The sequence below is a fragment of the Callithrix jacchus genome, chromosome 8, assembly GCF_049354715.1.
Source record: "Callithrix jacchus isolate 240 chromosome 8, calJac240_pri, whole genome shotgun sequence".
NCBI classification, from domain to species: domain Eukaryota; kingdom Metazoa; phylum Chordata; class Mammalia; order Primates; family Cebidae; genus Callithrix; species Callithrix jacchus.
Window position 1 is genome coordinate 3,060,579 of NC_133509.1, and position 17,917 is coordinate 3,078,495.

At 36.9% G+C, this 17,917-nt stretch overlaps 1 protein-coding gene across 16 annotated transcripts in view; it reads left to right on the plus strand.

Moving 5' to 3' along the window:
* Window positions 1-17,917, plus strand: part of TCF12 (transcription factor 12) — a 363,108-nt gene that overhangs the window by 153,662 nt on the left and 191,529 nt on the right. For all 16 annotated transcript variants that reach the window (XM_035258674.3, XM_035258675.3, XM_035258676.3 and 13 more), the window contains one exon: window positions 10,745-10,847. In XM_035258674.3, coding sequence (XP_035114565.1) covers window positions 10,745-10,847 — 103 coding nt within the window. The remainder of the gene's footprint in view (window positions 1-10,744; window positions 10,848-17,917) is intronic.

Here is a 17,917-nt window from a genome sequence, read left to right on the forward strand (position 1 = left end):
CTGTTTTGGGCACCATTTGCCAAACTGCGTAGTTAAAAATTTTGAGGGGTTTTAGTTTGTTTTGTTGTTGCCTTTTCCTACTTTCATTCCTCTATCACTTAGGAATTGCTGTTTGAACAGATTTATTCTTCATTTTGTATGGCTTTAGCCTATCATTGAGCCATTCAATTCATGGTAATTCTAGGGAGGAACAGTTATTACTAGAAGGGCAACATAGCATGGTAGGCTTTGGACAGAAAGCCTAGATTGAAAACCCCATCCTGCTCTTTGCTGTTAGAGTTTGGGTGCACTGTGTAAATTTTCTGTGCCTCTTTCCTTATTTGTGGAATGAGAATAATAGTAGTTAATTCATAGTGTTGTAAAGATTAAGTGAATAAAGCCTTTAGCCCAAGTTCTGGCCAATGGTATCACCAAATGTATGCTCATGCTATTATTATTGTTATTACAAGTATTATTATTTTTGAGACAGAGTCTTGCTCTGTCACCCATGCTGGAGTGACATTCTAGATCACTGGCACAATCTCAGCTCTTCGAAGCCTCCGCCCTCGTGGGCGATTCCCATGTCTTGGCCTCCCAAGTAGCTGGGACTACAGGCACATGCCACTACGTCTGGCTAATTTTTTTTTTTTTTTAATTTTTAGTAGAGACAGGGTTTCACCATGTTGGCCAGGCTGATCTTGAACTCCTGACCTCCAGTAATCCACCAACCTCACCTCCCAAAGTGCTGGGATTATAGGCAAAAGCCATGGCACCTGGCCCATCCGATTACTGTTAATGCTGTTCCACAAAACCTCAAAATGGGAAGGATGAATGAAGATTTGGTAACATATTCCTGGAAGGAACCACTGATCTTTCAGCCGTGGCTTATCTACTTTCACCTTCAAGGAAATGAATCTAGGCCAGGGATTTAGGACATATATGAGCCAGTTATTAAAGAAATGCTGTTTCACTATTATACTTTTAATTGGAACTTACCCTTAAAGATGATTGGCTTAAGTCACAGGGACTGTGTAAATAAATGGCTCATGGTCAGCTGCCCTGGCTGGTAACATAATTCAAAAGTACTTGGTTCCTGCGAAGATACACCGTACTGTTTTAGTCATGAACTGTGTATTATTACGGCCATGGGTCAGAATCTGTAAAATCAGCAGCAGCCAACCTTTTTGCCAGGACTGTAACAGTCAACACAACCCTGGCTATCACGATGGGATACCAGTGACAAACTAAAAATTCATGGTGTTTCTTGCAGATTTTTATCTCCAGTATTGGTGCCTGGAGTAATGTGTGCAACTTTATAGACATTTAAGAGGAACTGAAGAGGCTAGCAACGATTAACTCATTTAACAAATGTGTCTTGAGCGTTTTTTATGGCAAAAGACCGCCTTTGGACCCAGGCCAAACCATTTCAGACAAGAATGTAGCTACTCTAAGAGTTAAGTGAACAGATAAGGAAATGTAATCATGATTGCTTTGCTTTTTACCATTTGAGAAGTGTGTCACAAATTACATAAAACTTACAAGGGGATTTGGGAAGCCGCCTTTCGTAAGTTTGGTGCTTTCTGTATACAACTTTATGATGCAGTAAGAGATACGAGACTTTTCCCATAAACAGTAATTTATTTCTATTCTGGAGGACAGTTTGGCAATATCTAGTAAATTTGAACATGGGCATACCCTGTAAACCAGTAATTTCACATTTAGATAATTGACCCCTAGAGAAAATTTTATATAAATTCTCACATATCTACAAGGAGACATATTCCTAAAATGTTCATAACAACCTTATTTATAATAGGGAGAAACCAGAGACAAGCTGAATGTCAGTATGGAATTGGATAAATTGTGGTATGTTTATATATAGAATATTATCTAGGAGTGGCATGTATATACCGGTGCTATACATTGTCAGTGTACATCATTCTTATATACTGAATGTTAACTGAGTAAAGGAAAAATGATAGTATTTAGAAACATACAAAATGGTGCTATATATCAGTTAGATAATATACATAATGAAAGTATTCAATAATGTGTGAAAATGATAAAAAACAAATTTAGGATAGTGTTTGCTTCTAATGGGAATTAGAATTACATAGGGGTTTAAACTATACTGGTAATGTTGTATTTATTGAGTTGTGGGCACATGGCTTTTTATTATGTACATTTCAATATGTCTGGACTAGTTTAGAAACATTTAAAAATTGAAAGAAAATGTGTCAGGTGTTGACATTTGCATTTCAATGGAGATACATTGAGAAATTTTTCTTTTTCCGGCTTCGTTGATATTTTCTGTACATGCTCAATTTTCTACATGTGATACATTTAACTTTAATCATGTTAAATGAAAAACTGAGAAATAACATGTCTTTTAGAAAAACAAACTTGTTTTAGGAATTTTTGGAAAATATAGACAAGTTAAATGAAAAAATTCTTAGTACTTTTTATAATTGATTTTCGAATGTTTGTTGCTCTGGTTCTGCTGTCTAGTCTGGAATACAGTGGTGTGATATATTGGCTCACTGAAGCCTTTGTCTCCTGGGCTTATGAGATTCTTCCACCACAGCCTTCTAAGTAGCTGGGACTATAGGAGTATTCCACCACATCTGACCCATTTTCCTATATTTTGTAGCAGCAGAGTCTCGCTATGTTGCCCTGGGCTGATGTGATCTTCCCATCTCTGCTTCCCAAAATATCGGGATTACAGGTGTGAGCCACTGCACTCAGCTCTATAAATTTTAAAGAAGTTAAGCATTATTACATATTCTTTGCTGCTCTTATCTTTCCCACCTGTTGTTGTAGAATAAACAACATTTAACATATAGGACTGGTATTTTAAAGTTTTAAAATATGTTATCCTCTGAATTTAAGGACATGGTTTTGCTCATTGGCCGATGCTCTGTCTCCTTGCGTAGACAGAGTTAAGTTAGTTGTTGCTTACTAAGCATGGGTTTTAATAAAACTATATTGTTCCTTATGTTGGATTATTTTAACTGATTTTGCAAGTATCAGGAAATAATAAAAATTTGACTGAGTAGTTATATGCTCAGTCATAATACTGTTGATTTATAGAAGTAGAAGATAGAAGCTTTAAATTATGTGAAATGTGAGATTTTCTTGGGAGGGGAACAGTAACATTTTAACTCTTAATTTTACTGGTTGCATATAGTATGTGGCAGGCAGATTTATGAATGAGACAGTGGAATTATGCTTTAAAATGTAAGCTCTTTAGGACTTGTAGTACTAGTGGTACTGGAAGAATAAATAATGGGGCTAATGTTGTTTCACAGTATACCAGACCCAGTGACTTACAGGATGATGTAAACCAGTGCTTGTCAGTTTATAAATCTCCTGTAAATCTTATTAAGTCAGACGCGGTTTCTGGATTCACTAAGTCTAGGACTCTGCCAGAGCTTCTGCATTTCAGCAGACTCCTAGAATTTGCCAGTAAGTCAGTTTTAAGGACCACATTTTTAGTACTGAGGATGTAGGTTTGTGCTTCTCAAACTATCTGGGAAAGACTAGCTTTTTAAAAATATTATCTAGTATTTTATGGAACGATACTTCTTGGAAATAAAGAATAAATGTATAAAGGCAAAGAGAAAATTGTATATTAATGTGAATGTAATTTCTCAGTAAACCTTTTACAGGTGTAAAGTCAGCATGTTAATTTAGGATAAACCAATATTTCCTAAAAAGTGTTTAGATATGTCATACTATATAGTACAGTTTTTAAGGATAATTTATTTTATAAAAATACTTTCCCTGTGTAAAGCAGCATCTCATGTATCCATCGTATTTTATGAATATTCTTCCTATTTCTAAAAGCTTTTTATTTTCCTTTTCCTTCTGCCTAGGCCATTTCAAGACTCACTGTTCATTCTTGGATTAGAGTAATTCTATAACACTACTTAGCATTCATGAATAAAATGTTACCTGAAGAGATTATTCATCCTCTCAACAAAAATTTAAGCACTTCATTACACACAAAATTTTGTGCTAGTCTCTTTTGGGATTATGAAAAGGAATAAAAAGTTGTTGCCCTGCAGAAATTTATAGACCTGGATGACAAAATCCATCTCCCTGTTAAGAAATTTTTACTATATGTTAGTATTGACCTATTAAAGGATATCAGAACCTTAAAATGCTATTTTTTTTTTTTTTTTTTTAAGACGGAGTTTCGCTCTTGTTACCCAGGCTGGAGTGCAATGGCGCGATCTCGGCTCACCACAACCTCCGCCTCCTGGGTTCAGGCAATTCTCCTGCCTCAGCCTCCCGAGTAGCGGGGATTACAGGCACGCGCCACTGTGCCCAGCCAATTTTTTTTATTTTTAGTAGAGACGGGGTTTCACCATGTTGACCAGCATGGTCTCTATCTCTTGACCTCGTGATCCACCCGCCTCGGCCTCCCAAAGTGCTGGGATTACAGGCTTGAGCCACCACGCCCGGCCAAAATGCTATTAAGTAACCTTTTCAGATGTAGACCTGATTCATTAACTGGGCAGTCTTTATTTTTCATTCATTGATTACATTAACAGATATATTAGCCACCTACTGCATGCCCATTAGTGTGCTTGGCCCTTGTGAGAGAGTAGTGAGTGATAGAGACACAATTTCTGCTCTCTGCTAAGAGCCCATTCGTGATCAAGTAATCCCATTTGGCTTTTTGATTGTTGTGTATGACTGAGAGAGACAGTCACATTCAAGTATTTGTTTTAGAAAGTATAACATTATTCATCTAGACATTATTTTTGGTAATTTATCATAGGGATAAGTAAAGAAATACAATGAGAACACTTTTCTGTCTTTGAAACTTCATTTATTCTTACTTTAAAAATTTTTCATTTTATTAGTATTTCACTTTGAGGCATAACCACTCATTGATACCCTCGTCCAGAGCTTTCTGAGAGCATACAGGTTTTGGGTGATTCTGCTGAGTTTTGGCTCACTTAGAGGCTATAGGATTTCAGTAATTCATGGGATATCTTGTAGCTTTTTGAATACCAGAAACTTGTGGATACTTGTTCAATGCAGTTACGTAAGCTAGTTTCTTATTACCCTTCTTTCTTATAGTTACTGTGAGGTCTCTGGGGAAACTGATTGAACATTTATAGTATCTAAAACTCAGCAGCATTTTAAAGATGTAGCAAGTAAAACCTCCTCCCATTTCTCTTGTCATTTGTTCAGCACCTGCTATGTATGTGGCAGGCATCATTCTGAAGATGTCATTGTTGGGGGAGAAGAAAAACGCATAGGGTCAGTCCCTGTACTCTCAGAATCTGTAAGACATAATAATCTCTATCCGGGACAATAATAATGACTAGAATTGTGCTACATATATTAACTCATTTAATCCTTTTGTAACAACCTGTGAAGTGAAGGTATTATTGGCATCATCTACATTTTTACGGATAAAGAAACTGAGACAAGAAAGTTTAATATGCCCCACACCACACTGCTTGTATGTAGCAAAGATAGAATTCTCACCTGCCAAGTCTGGCTCCAAAAATTCCACATTTATCCTACGCGGTGCTTTGCAATTATAACAGATAATTATGATTTAATTTAAATAGATAATTAAATAGGCAATTTTAAAAAGTAGGAGCTGTGCAGTGATGGAATGCTCACTGCTGTGGGAGCGCAGAATAAGCCCACCTAACTTGGTGGTGTTAGGGTCAGGGAAAGCTTTCCTGGGAAAGTAATCTTTATTCAAAGAGAGTCTGAACCTCTTTTCCACCCTTAAAAAAAAGCCATTGCAAAGAATTGAAGATTTTTTTAAAAGTAGAATTTTAAAAACAGTGGTTTATTTTTTTTTAACTAATTTTCACACAAAGGAATAACATAGGTTTGTAAAACTGTAAGTGTATTCTGAACTGAGATCCTTTGGTGATGATGCTCTTTAAATTGGATGAGATAAATTTTTTAAATGGCCAGAAATACCAAAAGAAAAAATTCTGGTATTTCTGAGGTGAGCAACCAGAGGGGAGTAGTATTTTGTAAATAATACTAGGTATCTTCTCTCTCTATCTCTGTATCTCTCCGACACACATGCTCTCTTGCATTATGTCCCCCTCCCCCTCCCCCTCCCCCTCCTTTCCCCCCCACAATCTGTCTGTCTCTGTCTTTCTCTCTCTTCTCCCCCACCCCTCTTTGATAGAACAAAAGATATGATGGCCCACATTTTGGGAGGCCAGAATGAGTTCGCTTGAGCCCAGGAATTTGATACTAGCCTGGGCAATATAGCGAGACCCCATCTCTACAAAAAATAAAAATACTGGGTGGACATGGTGGTGGTTACCTGTAGTTCCAGTCACTGAGGAGGCTGATGTGGAGGCATTGCTGGAACCCAGGAGGTTGAGGCTTCACTGAGCTATGATCGAGCCACTGCACTCCAGCAACAGAGCAAGACCCTGTCTCCAAAAAAAAAAAAAAATTTATTGATTATGTGCGGTTTAGTTTAAATATGGAAGCTGGCTTTGATCACTTCAGGTCTCTTGTCATACTGTAGCAGGTCTAAGTTCTGTTGGTGGTGGGGGTAGGGAAAGACAGCGGGGAGTGGGGAGGGTGGGGAGGGATAACATGGGGAGAAAAGCCAGATGGAGTATGCACCTAAAGTTAGCAACAACAACAACAACCAAAACACCAACATTTCTCAGTTCCTGCATCAGGAAATGAACATAGAGAAAAATGTGAAATCTACTTTATAGACTACAGTTTATAATAGCAAAGCTTTTATAAAGTATGCATTCACTGATGGAATTATTTAAGATTTGCCAACCAGATTTTAATTTAGGCAGATTTTAAGTATAGAAATTAATGGTTTTTGTAAACTTGTCATGCATCAACTTATTTTATCAATTATTAATATCTTGAATGCTTTTTATTTTTATAAAATGGGAACAGTGATAGTTTAGGGTGTATTTGGAGATATTTTTGTGTTCAATGCCATATTGTGCTAAAGGCCTAGTATAAGAGATAATTCTGATAGTATTGCTCTGTTCTTCATAATGTATATCATCTCATGTATTGAAAAATCTCATTTTTCTTAATAGCTAGGAACAGAATGCAAGATGTTAATTAGGAGCCCCAGGGGCCAGATTTGACCCCTTTTATTAGCATAGTAACTTTTTATCAATTTAAAATATGCAACGTGATAGTTTTATATTTAATGATCTCCCTGATTTACTTCCTTTATGTTTCAAAATTGAAATAGCATTCACTTACCAGTTCCAATGTCTGATCCACTTGGGTTCCACCTTAGCCATTGCTTGCTTGGTTTTTGTTCTTTTTTTGTCGCTGCAACCACTCCCTTAGGCCGTTCACCTTCAGCCAGTGTTCTGCAGCCTGTTGAAAGTTACTGCATTATTTTGCTTTGTTCTCTGCTATTCTCTCTTATCCATGAGTGCTCTGGGTTATAATATTTTTCCCTTTTGCCCCTTGATCACCCGTGCTTCATGTCTGATTCTCTGTGGTATTTAAGAAGAATGTTGTTTAAACTCCTGGTCAGCTCACCCATTTCTTTCATTGAGCAGCTCCATTTGACAGCTAAACTATCTTCTGCTTTAAAAGCTACATGGATGAATCCACATACATAAAAATATTTTGCTATTCTAATTGCTTTAGTTTTTTTTTTTTTTTTTCTTAAAACTGTGGGGTTTCTTCCTAATTTATGCTTATCTAGAAGCTTCTGGTGTTTTAATATGGTTCCAGTGGTAGGGGGTGGTGCCTGACTGTCGCCTTTCTAGACCTTTTTACTCTGTATTTATGAAAGAGATCTTTATTCCAGGTTGTCTCAGTTCTTGCTACTAGAAGTGTGGTCCATGGGCCAGCAGCATCAGCATCGCCTATTTGTTAGAAATTCAGAATCTCAAATCCCACGCCCCAGACCTTATGCATCTTAATCTGCATTTTAGCAAGATGTCTGCTTAATAATGTTGAAATTTGAGAAGCACCGCTCTAGGTATCAGCCAGCTACATGATACCTTGACATGCTCATAGTTGTACATTTCTAGAACTGATTTTAAATACATGATTTGTAATCTTATTTAAATATTTGTGAATTATCTCATAACTATTCATCTTGTTTCACCAAAAGTTATACTGTGGGTGGGTATTGTTACTGTATGAAAGGAATGACAAGCATAAGCCCAAACAGTAGCCACCCCCAGGCCTTGAAGTGAAGGTTTGGTGTACAGTCATAGTTGATGTGAAACTATGACAACCGTTTTGCAAGTCTCTTTGTGCCTTCTCCGAGCGTCAGTTTGTACCTGTGGATAATGAACTATTCCTTTCTTGTCTCTTGGACAGTGTCTTTTAAGCAAAGTTGCATTTGCTAAATGGAACTTGTAAGGTGCTGGGAAAATACCTGATTTTTATCCTTGAATGAGAGAAATTATGCCTTACTGATATTTGGTATGTGGATTAATAGTATGGGGATATCATCAGTCCTGAGGATTCATATACAAGTCTTGCTTGTTTTTGAGGAAAAACATTTATAGACTCATTTTCTGGTGCACTATGACAATCCCAGTCATTAGCAGTGGGAACAGAGAAAAGTTAGGTTAGCAAGATATAAAAGACACTGCATGCAATTTATAAAGTTAATAAATTGCACGTAGTCAGTTAGCGACACGACAAATGTATTTCAGACTTAGATATATTTGTATAGTGGTACTTTAGGAAATAGTTTTTTTTTAAAAAACTGTAGTGTTTTTACTTTTAGTTGTTCAAGAATGAAGAGAACTGAGAGAATACAAAATTACTCTTTCATTCTTTAGCATTCACATGTAGTGTGAACAATGTAGCTGATCCGAAAGCCATTTTAACTGGCATTTTTCTAGAGTAATATTCTTTTAGGATGACAAACAATATTTAAGTGAGCATTTTTAGGGTTTTGATGCCCTCTTTTGACTTTGACTGTGTGCCTAAGAATGGCAGTGAGAAGCATGGCAGAGAGAATACCCAGATGTATGTGAGTTAGTGGTATGTCACTTAGTATTATTTTAAATAGTAAAAGTAAATTCAATGGGTGAGGCGTGGTGGCTCAGGCCTGTAATTGCAGCACTTTAGGAGGCCAAGGCCATTGGATCTCTTGAGGCTAAAAGTTTGAGACCAACCTGGGCAATATAGTGAGACCCTGTCTCTTCAAAAAATTTTAAATTAGCTGGGTGTGGTGGTGCATGGCTATAGTCCCAGCTACTCCTGGGAGGCTGAGGTGGGAGGATCATTTGAGCCTGGGAGGCTGAGGCTAGTGAGCCTCCAACCTGGGCAACAGAGCAAGGCCCTTTCTCTAAAAAAAAAAAAAAGGTAAACTGTGGAGTTACCTTAGCTAAGAGCCATTCTATTTTGTATATAGGTTCTACTAAAAGTGGCTATATCAGATAAGACTTATGGTTGTGGTTACTCATGGTCATACGTTGTGAATATACAGTTACTGATACACACGTGATCGACATTTACATTCTTCCTGAATGTATCAGTAATTCTAAATCACATAAATATGAAACAAAGCTTCATTTGGGAGGTAGCGTTCTCAGAAGATTAGTTTTAAAACAGAATAGCAGGAGTTGTGACATGCATCTATAAGCAATTGTAATAATTTGACAGTTATTTAGCCCTTGGTTCCTAGCCCTTTCATTGACAGCCTGCCTGCAAAGATAGTGAGGCCTGTTTCACCCCCATCAATGTCCTCTTAAATGGTAGCCTGCAGTCTGGGTAATGATAAACGTTCAGTGATTGATGATTTTTTAGTCCTGTGGGATTCTGTGTGGTTTCTAGTTTCTGTGAGCCAGCTTAGTTCTTTCTCTTACTTGGTCTTGTATACATTTTTCTGGTCTTTACCATGTTGGTTTTAAATTGGCAGACATAGGTTTGACCTGCAGTTTTAATTAATTAAGTTCAAAGCCTTGTTTAGAAAAGAGTATGATTTTGAAGGTGATGATGTACTTAAAACTGTGTAAAAGTCTGAGAACCAGGACAGATTTTAATACATTGTAATTTTGTAACAGTTGTTTTTATTTGTAAACTTTATCTTTTTTCCCCTTGGCTTAAAAAAAAACAAAACATGTTTTAAACTATAAGGAGAAATGTAATAACAGCTACTGTAAAAAAATAGCCTTAGCTTTATTGTTTTTATGGTGTTTGTAATTTCATTCTTAAGAATTTTAATTGGCGATTTTTAGTAATCGTTTTCTTTTTTACATGGCTCGGTTTCTGTAGGAGTATATATTGTTATACTACAGTAGTATTAAAATTAGTATAACCAGACCTTTTGGTTGAATATTTGCCATTTGGGAAAGGATTCATTTCTAGCGTATTGATTGTGGATTCGTTTTAATATTTTAAGTCTAACTTGTAATTGTCTAACTCTATTTTTAGGGTATGGGGGCCGGAATGAATAGGGGAATTAAGCATTTCCCTAATTTAGTACAACTGAGAAATTTTCAGAATTTTTGTAGCTCCCCATCTCATCAGAAGAGCTGATACTTTGAGATATTGGTGCTCATGGTTAGTGTGTATTTTCGGGAACCCACTTTTCTTTATGATCGATTAAAAAATGTTTTTTGACATTAAAATCTTAAAAGGAGTAAAAGATGTACTTCTGCTGTTTGCTTTCCAAATAATGAACAGGAAACCTGGTTAGAAATGACCATGTGTAAGTCTGTATATTAATTAGGTGAGTGTCATTATGCTCAATTAGCCGGGCTGCCAAATAATCTCTTTAATAATCTGATCTTTTTCCCCCTAGGGTTTTACAGACAGCCCTCATTACAGTGATCACTTGAATGACAGTCGATTAGGAGCCCATGAAGGCTTGTCCCCAACACCTTTCATGAACTCAAATCTGATGGGTAAGTTGGTAATTCTCTGCAAGTGGTCTTTCAAAGCTGCTTTGGTCAGAGACGTTTTTTATCCCTTTGTCCAGGAGGGGCAGGTAAGTATCTAGAATAAAGTTCTGGAGTTTCTCGGACCAGTAGGGCTTTTCTTGTTCAGCACAGCTTGAGGATCACATGTCCAAAAAATTGGGGTTCTTCTCTTAAAGCATTATTGGTGTCAAAAAAGGAAGCAGCAGTGTTTTTTGATTGTCACTTTTGGCAATGTCTTTCTGACCTCCAGCTTGATATGTTTTCTGGGGCAGAGAAGTACGTTTTGAGGGCATTTGTGATACTACTATTTCTCTTAACAGTTGTATTCATGTCATAATTAAAGGTGTGACAAAGCAGTGATTTTAGGCTTTACTTGCATTGGACAGTGTTTCTCCTGGCACAATTTGATTAAAACATAGTACATTTAGATGTTGCAGTACTTGTTTTAAACACTTGGCTTCATACTGGGACTTTTTTTAAGTTTTGGTTTGAAGAAGTAAAGTTGTACTTTCAGGAAGAATATGAACTACCATCTAAACCTGATTTAGCAAAACCTTTATGTTGAATCATTCTGTCTACCCTGTGTTTTGCAAAACAGCCCTCCTTTCCTTTCTCCATCTTTTCCCCTCTCTGTCTCACATGAAAGTTTAAAGTTGTTCTTCATTCTAAAATTATAAACCCAATCTTGTTTTTTCACTTTGCATACCGTGTGTGTGTGTGTGTGTGTGTGTGTGTAAATATTTTACGTTGAAACCTGATTGAAAAGAATCTATGATTTGTGCCCTTTTTTTTTTTTTTGCTTATACTGGGACTGAGCATATTACAAAAACTTTAATCTGTTATACCAGTTGTTATTCGCATCATATAAATATAAAAAGTTTGTGTAATTGACATTGATTTCATTACTTATTTTATTTCTTAAGAACATGACCTATATTGTGGTCTTAGAATTGTCCTTTTAAGACACAGCCATGCTAATCTAAGTAGATTACCCAAATCCGAAATCCTGGTGGTCTGCAGTTTTTTTAAAATGATTTGCTTTGTACAGTCTTTGTTTCCCTCATTCGCTATAGTGTTGAGGAGACAGAGTGTGATATTCTAGTGTGGATTTTGCCTAAGGTGGTTGACAATTTGAAGCCAGAAGAACCATCAGAGTATGACAGAAGAGTGAGAAAATCTAATCAGCAATAAAACTTGTGTTTAAAATCACAATTTGTTTCAGCATAAATAAATGCACACAGAAAAGCACAATATTAAATGTACCATTCCAGATAAAAATCAGAGTTAGGCTTAGAGTAAATTATTTGGCTAGGGAAAACTTTCTAATTTATTTTTTAAATTTTCAGTTGAGCTAGCCATCAAAGTAAAATTGATGTAAGACTCCAAATAATTTCCTTTTGCAGTATAACTTTTCCCCACATAGGATTTAATTTATGTTAAGTGTAGTAGGGTAAGTTAAAGTCAGTGTTTTTGTAATTTTGGATTAAACTAAGCTTTATTAATTGAGACTATAACTCTGAACTGTAAAAAATCAGAAATAGCTCTTTTTGTATTTATGGTCTTACTTTTTATTCTTCACTCATAGAGACGACTTTTAGACCCAGTGGAATTTCGTCATTAGCACAGCTTTGTGCCAAGGTGACTATTAAAATTTGGTGGGGGACAAGTGTGGAAATTAAATGAATCCTAAGAGGTATGCATGTCAGTCACTTGCTCTGAGCAGATGTTGACTAACAATATTTCTGTAATTCACTTTGAGGTAACATTTTCTCAGTTGGAACAATTAAGAGCATGTGCTTGCCGGTGTCTTCAGTTTTCAGATAATTACTAGAGTACTTTTAATAGTCATCTATACCCTATGTATAAAATCAACATCTAAAGAAAGTCATGAAGTAAATAATATTTGTAAATAGATTGATCTCTTCATGATTCAAATGAAAAAAATCTTCATTCATCTGAACTGCGTTGTTGAGGTATGACTTTATATCAGATGCAGATACACAAACCATACATTTTCTTTTCTTATTTTTGAGACGGGGTCTCACTTTGTCTCTCAAGCTAGAGTGCAGTGGCATGATCATGGCTCACTACAGCCGTGAACTCCTGGGCTCAAGCCGTCTTCTTTCCTTAGCACAACACCAACTAATTGTTTACATTTTTTCTTTTGTAGAGATGAGATCTCATTATGTTGACCAGGCTGGTTTTGAACTCCTGGCCTCAAGTGATCCCTCTGTCCCAGCCTCCCAAAATGTTGGAGTTATAGGCATGAACCACCACGTCTGGCCCAGACCATAAGTTTTATTTATACACTACTTAATGTAAAAATGTTTGTTTATATATAAAAGAAGGAGAGAGAACCCTGAAATGACGAAGCAGATAGGTTCAAAAGAAATTCACTGGTCATAGACAATATCTGATATACTTCACTTCCTTACCTTTCTTTTCGGTAAAAATGATCAAATGATGTACCTTAGTCCAGCAACAGTGTAAGCAATCTGCACGACAATAGCTTGCTTTTGGAAATCAATGTCTCCTAAATCACAATGCAGTTCCATACAGCAGCAGGCAGCCCAATTTGATATGAGCTGAAGTAATTGACCTGACACCCAAACATGGTTTTATAGCAGTATGTAGAGTTACAATAGATAGACTAACTTTTCTGGCTGTTTGAGAATTGAAGGGAGTTTCCATCTAAAAAACCTAAGTTGTTAAAGTTCTCCTGATATGTGTACGGTAGTAGTCGAAGCATTTGGCACGGTTGATACCCTGTCATCACAACAGGTAACAGTTGAGGTGGTGCTGTGAATGATGAATGCTCAGACAGTTAAAACCAACAGGAAAGCGGTAACATTTCATGTTGCTGTCAACGTATAAAAGCACCATTAAGTGGGGGAGGGATTGTATGTCTAGGGAACGTTGTTATTTTGAGTATTATGTTCAGCCATAAGCACATTTGCCTGAAGTAATAGTGGATTATGAAGCACCACTGTCTTCTGTGATAGAGCTTTTAAACACTTCAGTGATTTTGTACATTGCAAAAATTAGAAATTTTGTCTAACAAGGGTTGGTAATGATTCAGTAATGAACAGTTTGCAACAGAAAGTGCATTTATATATTCATTTAGATATTTTGAAGTGTTTCACACAGGAAGTAAAGCTATTATGCTGAATGAGTTAATGTTTCTTTTTATGAATTGCAGAATTATCCTGTTGATTTGTCACTATGGGAAAGAGGGCTTTTCTTATATTTCAGGTGAAATAAGTACATCATTTTGGCACATTGCTAGGTAATTAGCATCAAACAGTTCTGTACTCTAGTATCACAACTATATGAAAAGCTTTGACCATAGCAGTGAATTCCATGGTCAGTTCAAGGCTCCTGTCACCAAATCGCCTTGTCTATCTCAAGCTTCTTCCAGCTGTGGTCCATTTCTCTACCCTCGATCATCTCGTTAATTTCAGTAATACTTGCTTTCCTTTACCTGTGGATAATTAGTCTTATTTTTGATGATGTCAGGATCAGTTTACTGGTTGAACTTAGAAACAAATTATTCTCGCCGAATTGCTTACCTTTCATCCTCAAGTGACTGTGTAATAAACTGCCATTGTCTTTCCATCCCTCCAGGTTTATAAGCTTTACTTATTTTTGGATGTATTTATATGTATATGTGATAAATGGAAGAATTAAGATATAAGATTATCTTTAGTTTTGCTTGTTTTCTGAGACCCTTAATTGTGTTCCTTTCTGAGACTCTATTTTACCTCTACAGATGGTTTGTTAATAATTTTTATTTTAAACAATGAGTGCAATGTGTGGTGATGCAGGGGGAAATTGCAGGGCTGAGAGTTAGGACATGTGGATTTTAATATAGATTCTGAAAATAACCTTTACCTTTTTGATACGGTAATGCTGGGAATCCTCAGAGGTCTTGTATCAGCTCTAGAATTTTACAGTTCCATAATCTCATAAATTTAATAACTGTATTCAACCCTGAAAAAGGCTGCAACTGTAATTATAATTGCTATTTTGCAAATGATTAAAACTAAGGCACAGGACAGTTGTTTCTTTCTGAGGTCACAAAGCCAGTTAATGTCAAAACTAAATGTGGAACTCGTATCTCCTGACTCTTAGTAGTTGAATGCTCTTTCCATTAGACCACACTGTTTAGGTTAAGATACTTGTTCTGTCTTCATATCTCAGGTTTTTTACTAGCTTATTTTCTTAATCCATAATTATGGAGACAATGGTCTTGAGGGATGACCGTGGGAAAAAAGGTTCCACAATGAAATAGCTTTGAACACCATTTTGTGTCAGTTGTTCCCTCTTAGAAATTCAGATTGTACTTTGGCATGTTAAAGACTCTGAAAAAAGAAAAAGCTGATTTAACTTTGTTTACCCTTCTACACCCCCAAATTGTATTAGGCATAGAAGACTTTCTGTAAAAAGCATCATTAGCTTCTGAGAAACTAGTTTTCCATGGGACACTGGGAAGTTTCTGGTTGTTTAATGGAAAAAAAAGATAACTAAAAGTTCTCTAGAAAGTAAAATAGAATTGCTCTATGGTCATCCCTTAGTGTCTGTGAGGGTTTCGGTCCCCTGATGCTCCAGTCCCTTATATATATAAAATGGCGTAGTTTCTGCATATAACCCACGCACATCCCCCTATATACTTTAAGTCATCTGTAACTTACATATAATACCAAACACAATGTAAATGCCGTGTGAATAGTTCTTATGTTGAATTGTTTAGGGAATAATGACAAGGAAAAAAATGTCTGTGTACATTGAGCACCGATGCAACCATTTTTTCCCCCTAAGTATTTTCAAATTGTGATTGATTGATTTCATGTATGTGGAACCCACACGCAGAAGGCAGACTATATATATTGTTATAACTTATTTTAGACATGTTAATTGATGTAACGGGTTGGGTCTAATTGTTACCTCTCTTACAAGCATTTGACTTATAAGCAAAGCAGGTGTCTTGCCATTGCTGCTGGAATCTCTGCTTAACTCTACCTTTTCTATCTCGGAACTTAAAGGGCCCCTCTGGCAAAGCTTCTATGTTTTATTTCCATTTAATTGGGATTAAATAGGTTTCTGTGGATTTGTCTGGGAATTTAAGCCCAAGTACAGTTTTTTCCCTGCGTATTTGGTACCTCAGACAACCAACTTTGAAAGAAAATGCTTTTGTAAAGTTGATACTGCTTACACTATAACTTATGAAAAATCCAGAAATGCGCTAGTGTTACAAAATATGTAATCACCATTTTCAGACGATCAAAGCATAATACAACCCTGCCCTCAAAAGTTATCTTTTTGGCTGAGAGGGGTGGCTCATCTTCCCAGCACTTTGGGAGGCCAAGGTAGAAAGATTGCTTTAGCCCAGGGGTTTGAGACCAGCTTGGGCAATATATTGAAACCCTGTCTATACAAAAGATTAGACAGGCGTGGTGGTGCATGCCTATGATCCCAGCTACCTGGAGGCTGAGGAGGGAGGATTGTTCTAGCCAAGGACGTGGAGGTTGCAGTAAGCCAGATCACTCCACTGTACTCCAGCCTGGGCAACAGAGCCAACCCTGTCTCAGAACAAAACTAAACCAAAAAAAAGTTTGCGTGTGTGTGTGTGTGTACATATATAAATCTAAGTTTAATATACTTGAAATCTCTTCACTAGATGAGATACTGAAAATGATTATAAATGTGTTTAAGGGATATAGTATCTGATCTGACAGTATTTCATAAGGACGAGGCCTTTATACTCTTTCCAGTATTTTATTAACCATAAGTTTCATGAAAGAATATGGTTGTATATTCATTGATCTACATTCTCTGGCCTTTGGCTATACTGACACACACAAAATGTTGGCACCGAGACAAACTTGAATGAAAGGAGCCTGGATACAATTGAAGGTGCTGAAGCCAAGAAAAATGAAACGACTCATTAGTTTGAAACATGGCTCTGGCCAGGCATGGTGGCTCATGCCTATAATCCCAGCATTTTGGGAGGCTGAGGCAGGTAAATCACCTGAGGTCAGGAGCTCAAGACCAGCCTGATCAGCATGGTGAAACCACATCTCTACTAAAAATACAAAAAAAAAAAAAGCCAGGTGTGGGAGCACATTCTTGTAATCTCCTCAGCTATTTTGGAGGCAGAGGCAGGAGAATGGCTTGAATGCAGGTAGGAGAGGTTGCAGTGAGCCAAGATCGTGCCGTTGTACTCCAGCCTTGGTGACAGAGCAAGACTCCGTCTCAAAAAGAAAAAAAAGGAAGAAGAAACATGGCCCTTACTCTCTTGATTCTAATTAGTGCACAGTCCCTTTCTACTATGTTGCTTCCCCTGCCCTTTTTTTTAACTTCTTGTGTTCAACCGCTTGTTTCATTTGCTACCTTTTCCTACATTGTAGCTCTGCTGTTTTTTTCTTTCACTGCTTACATGTTTATGTAGCTATATAAGTACTTCTGTATCGTTGATATGGGGCTATAAAAATGACAGTTGGTGGCCTGGATTTGCTCCACAGGCTGCATTTGCCAGTCTTGCTTGAGGTAATATAATGAAAATATTTTAAATAGTATTAACTCTGTCAATTTTATTGAAGAATTAATATATATGGTGGCTGGGTGTAGTGGCTCACATCTGTAATCCCAGCATTTTGGGAGTCTGAGGCAGGTGGATCACCTGAACTCAGGAGTTTGAGACCAGTTTGACCAACATGACAAAACCCTGTCTCTACTAAAAATACCAAAATTAGCCAGTCTTGGTGACCTGTGCCTGTAATCCCACTAGGGAGGCTGAGGCAGGAAAATCACTTGAACCCTTGAGCTGGAGGTCACAGTCAGCCAGGATCATGTGACTGCATTCCAGCCTAGGTGACAGAGGAAGACTCTTGTCTTTAAAACAAATAAGTTATATGTGTGAAATTTTTTGGGAAGTACCAGGTTTTTTTCTTTTTTATTTCAAAAACAAAGTCAGACATGATGGTTGGTGGTTGTGGTGGTAGATTATTTCTTTCTTTCTTTTTTTTTTTTTTTTTTGAGACGGAGTTTCGCTCTTG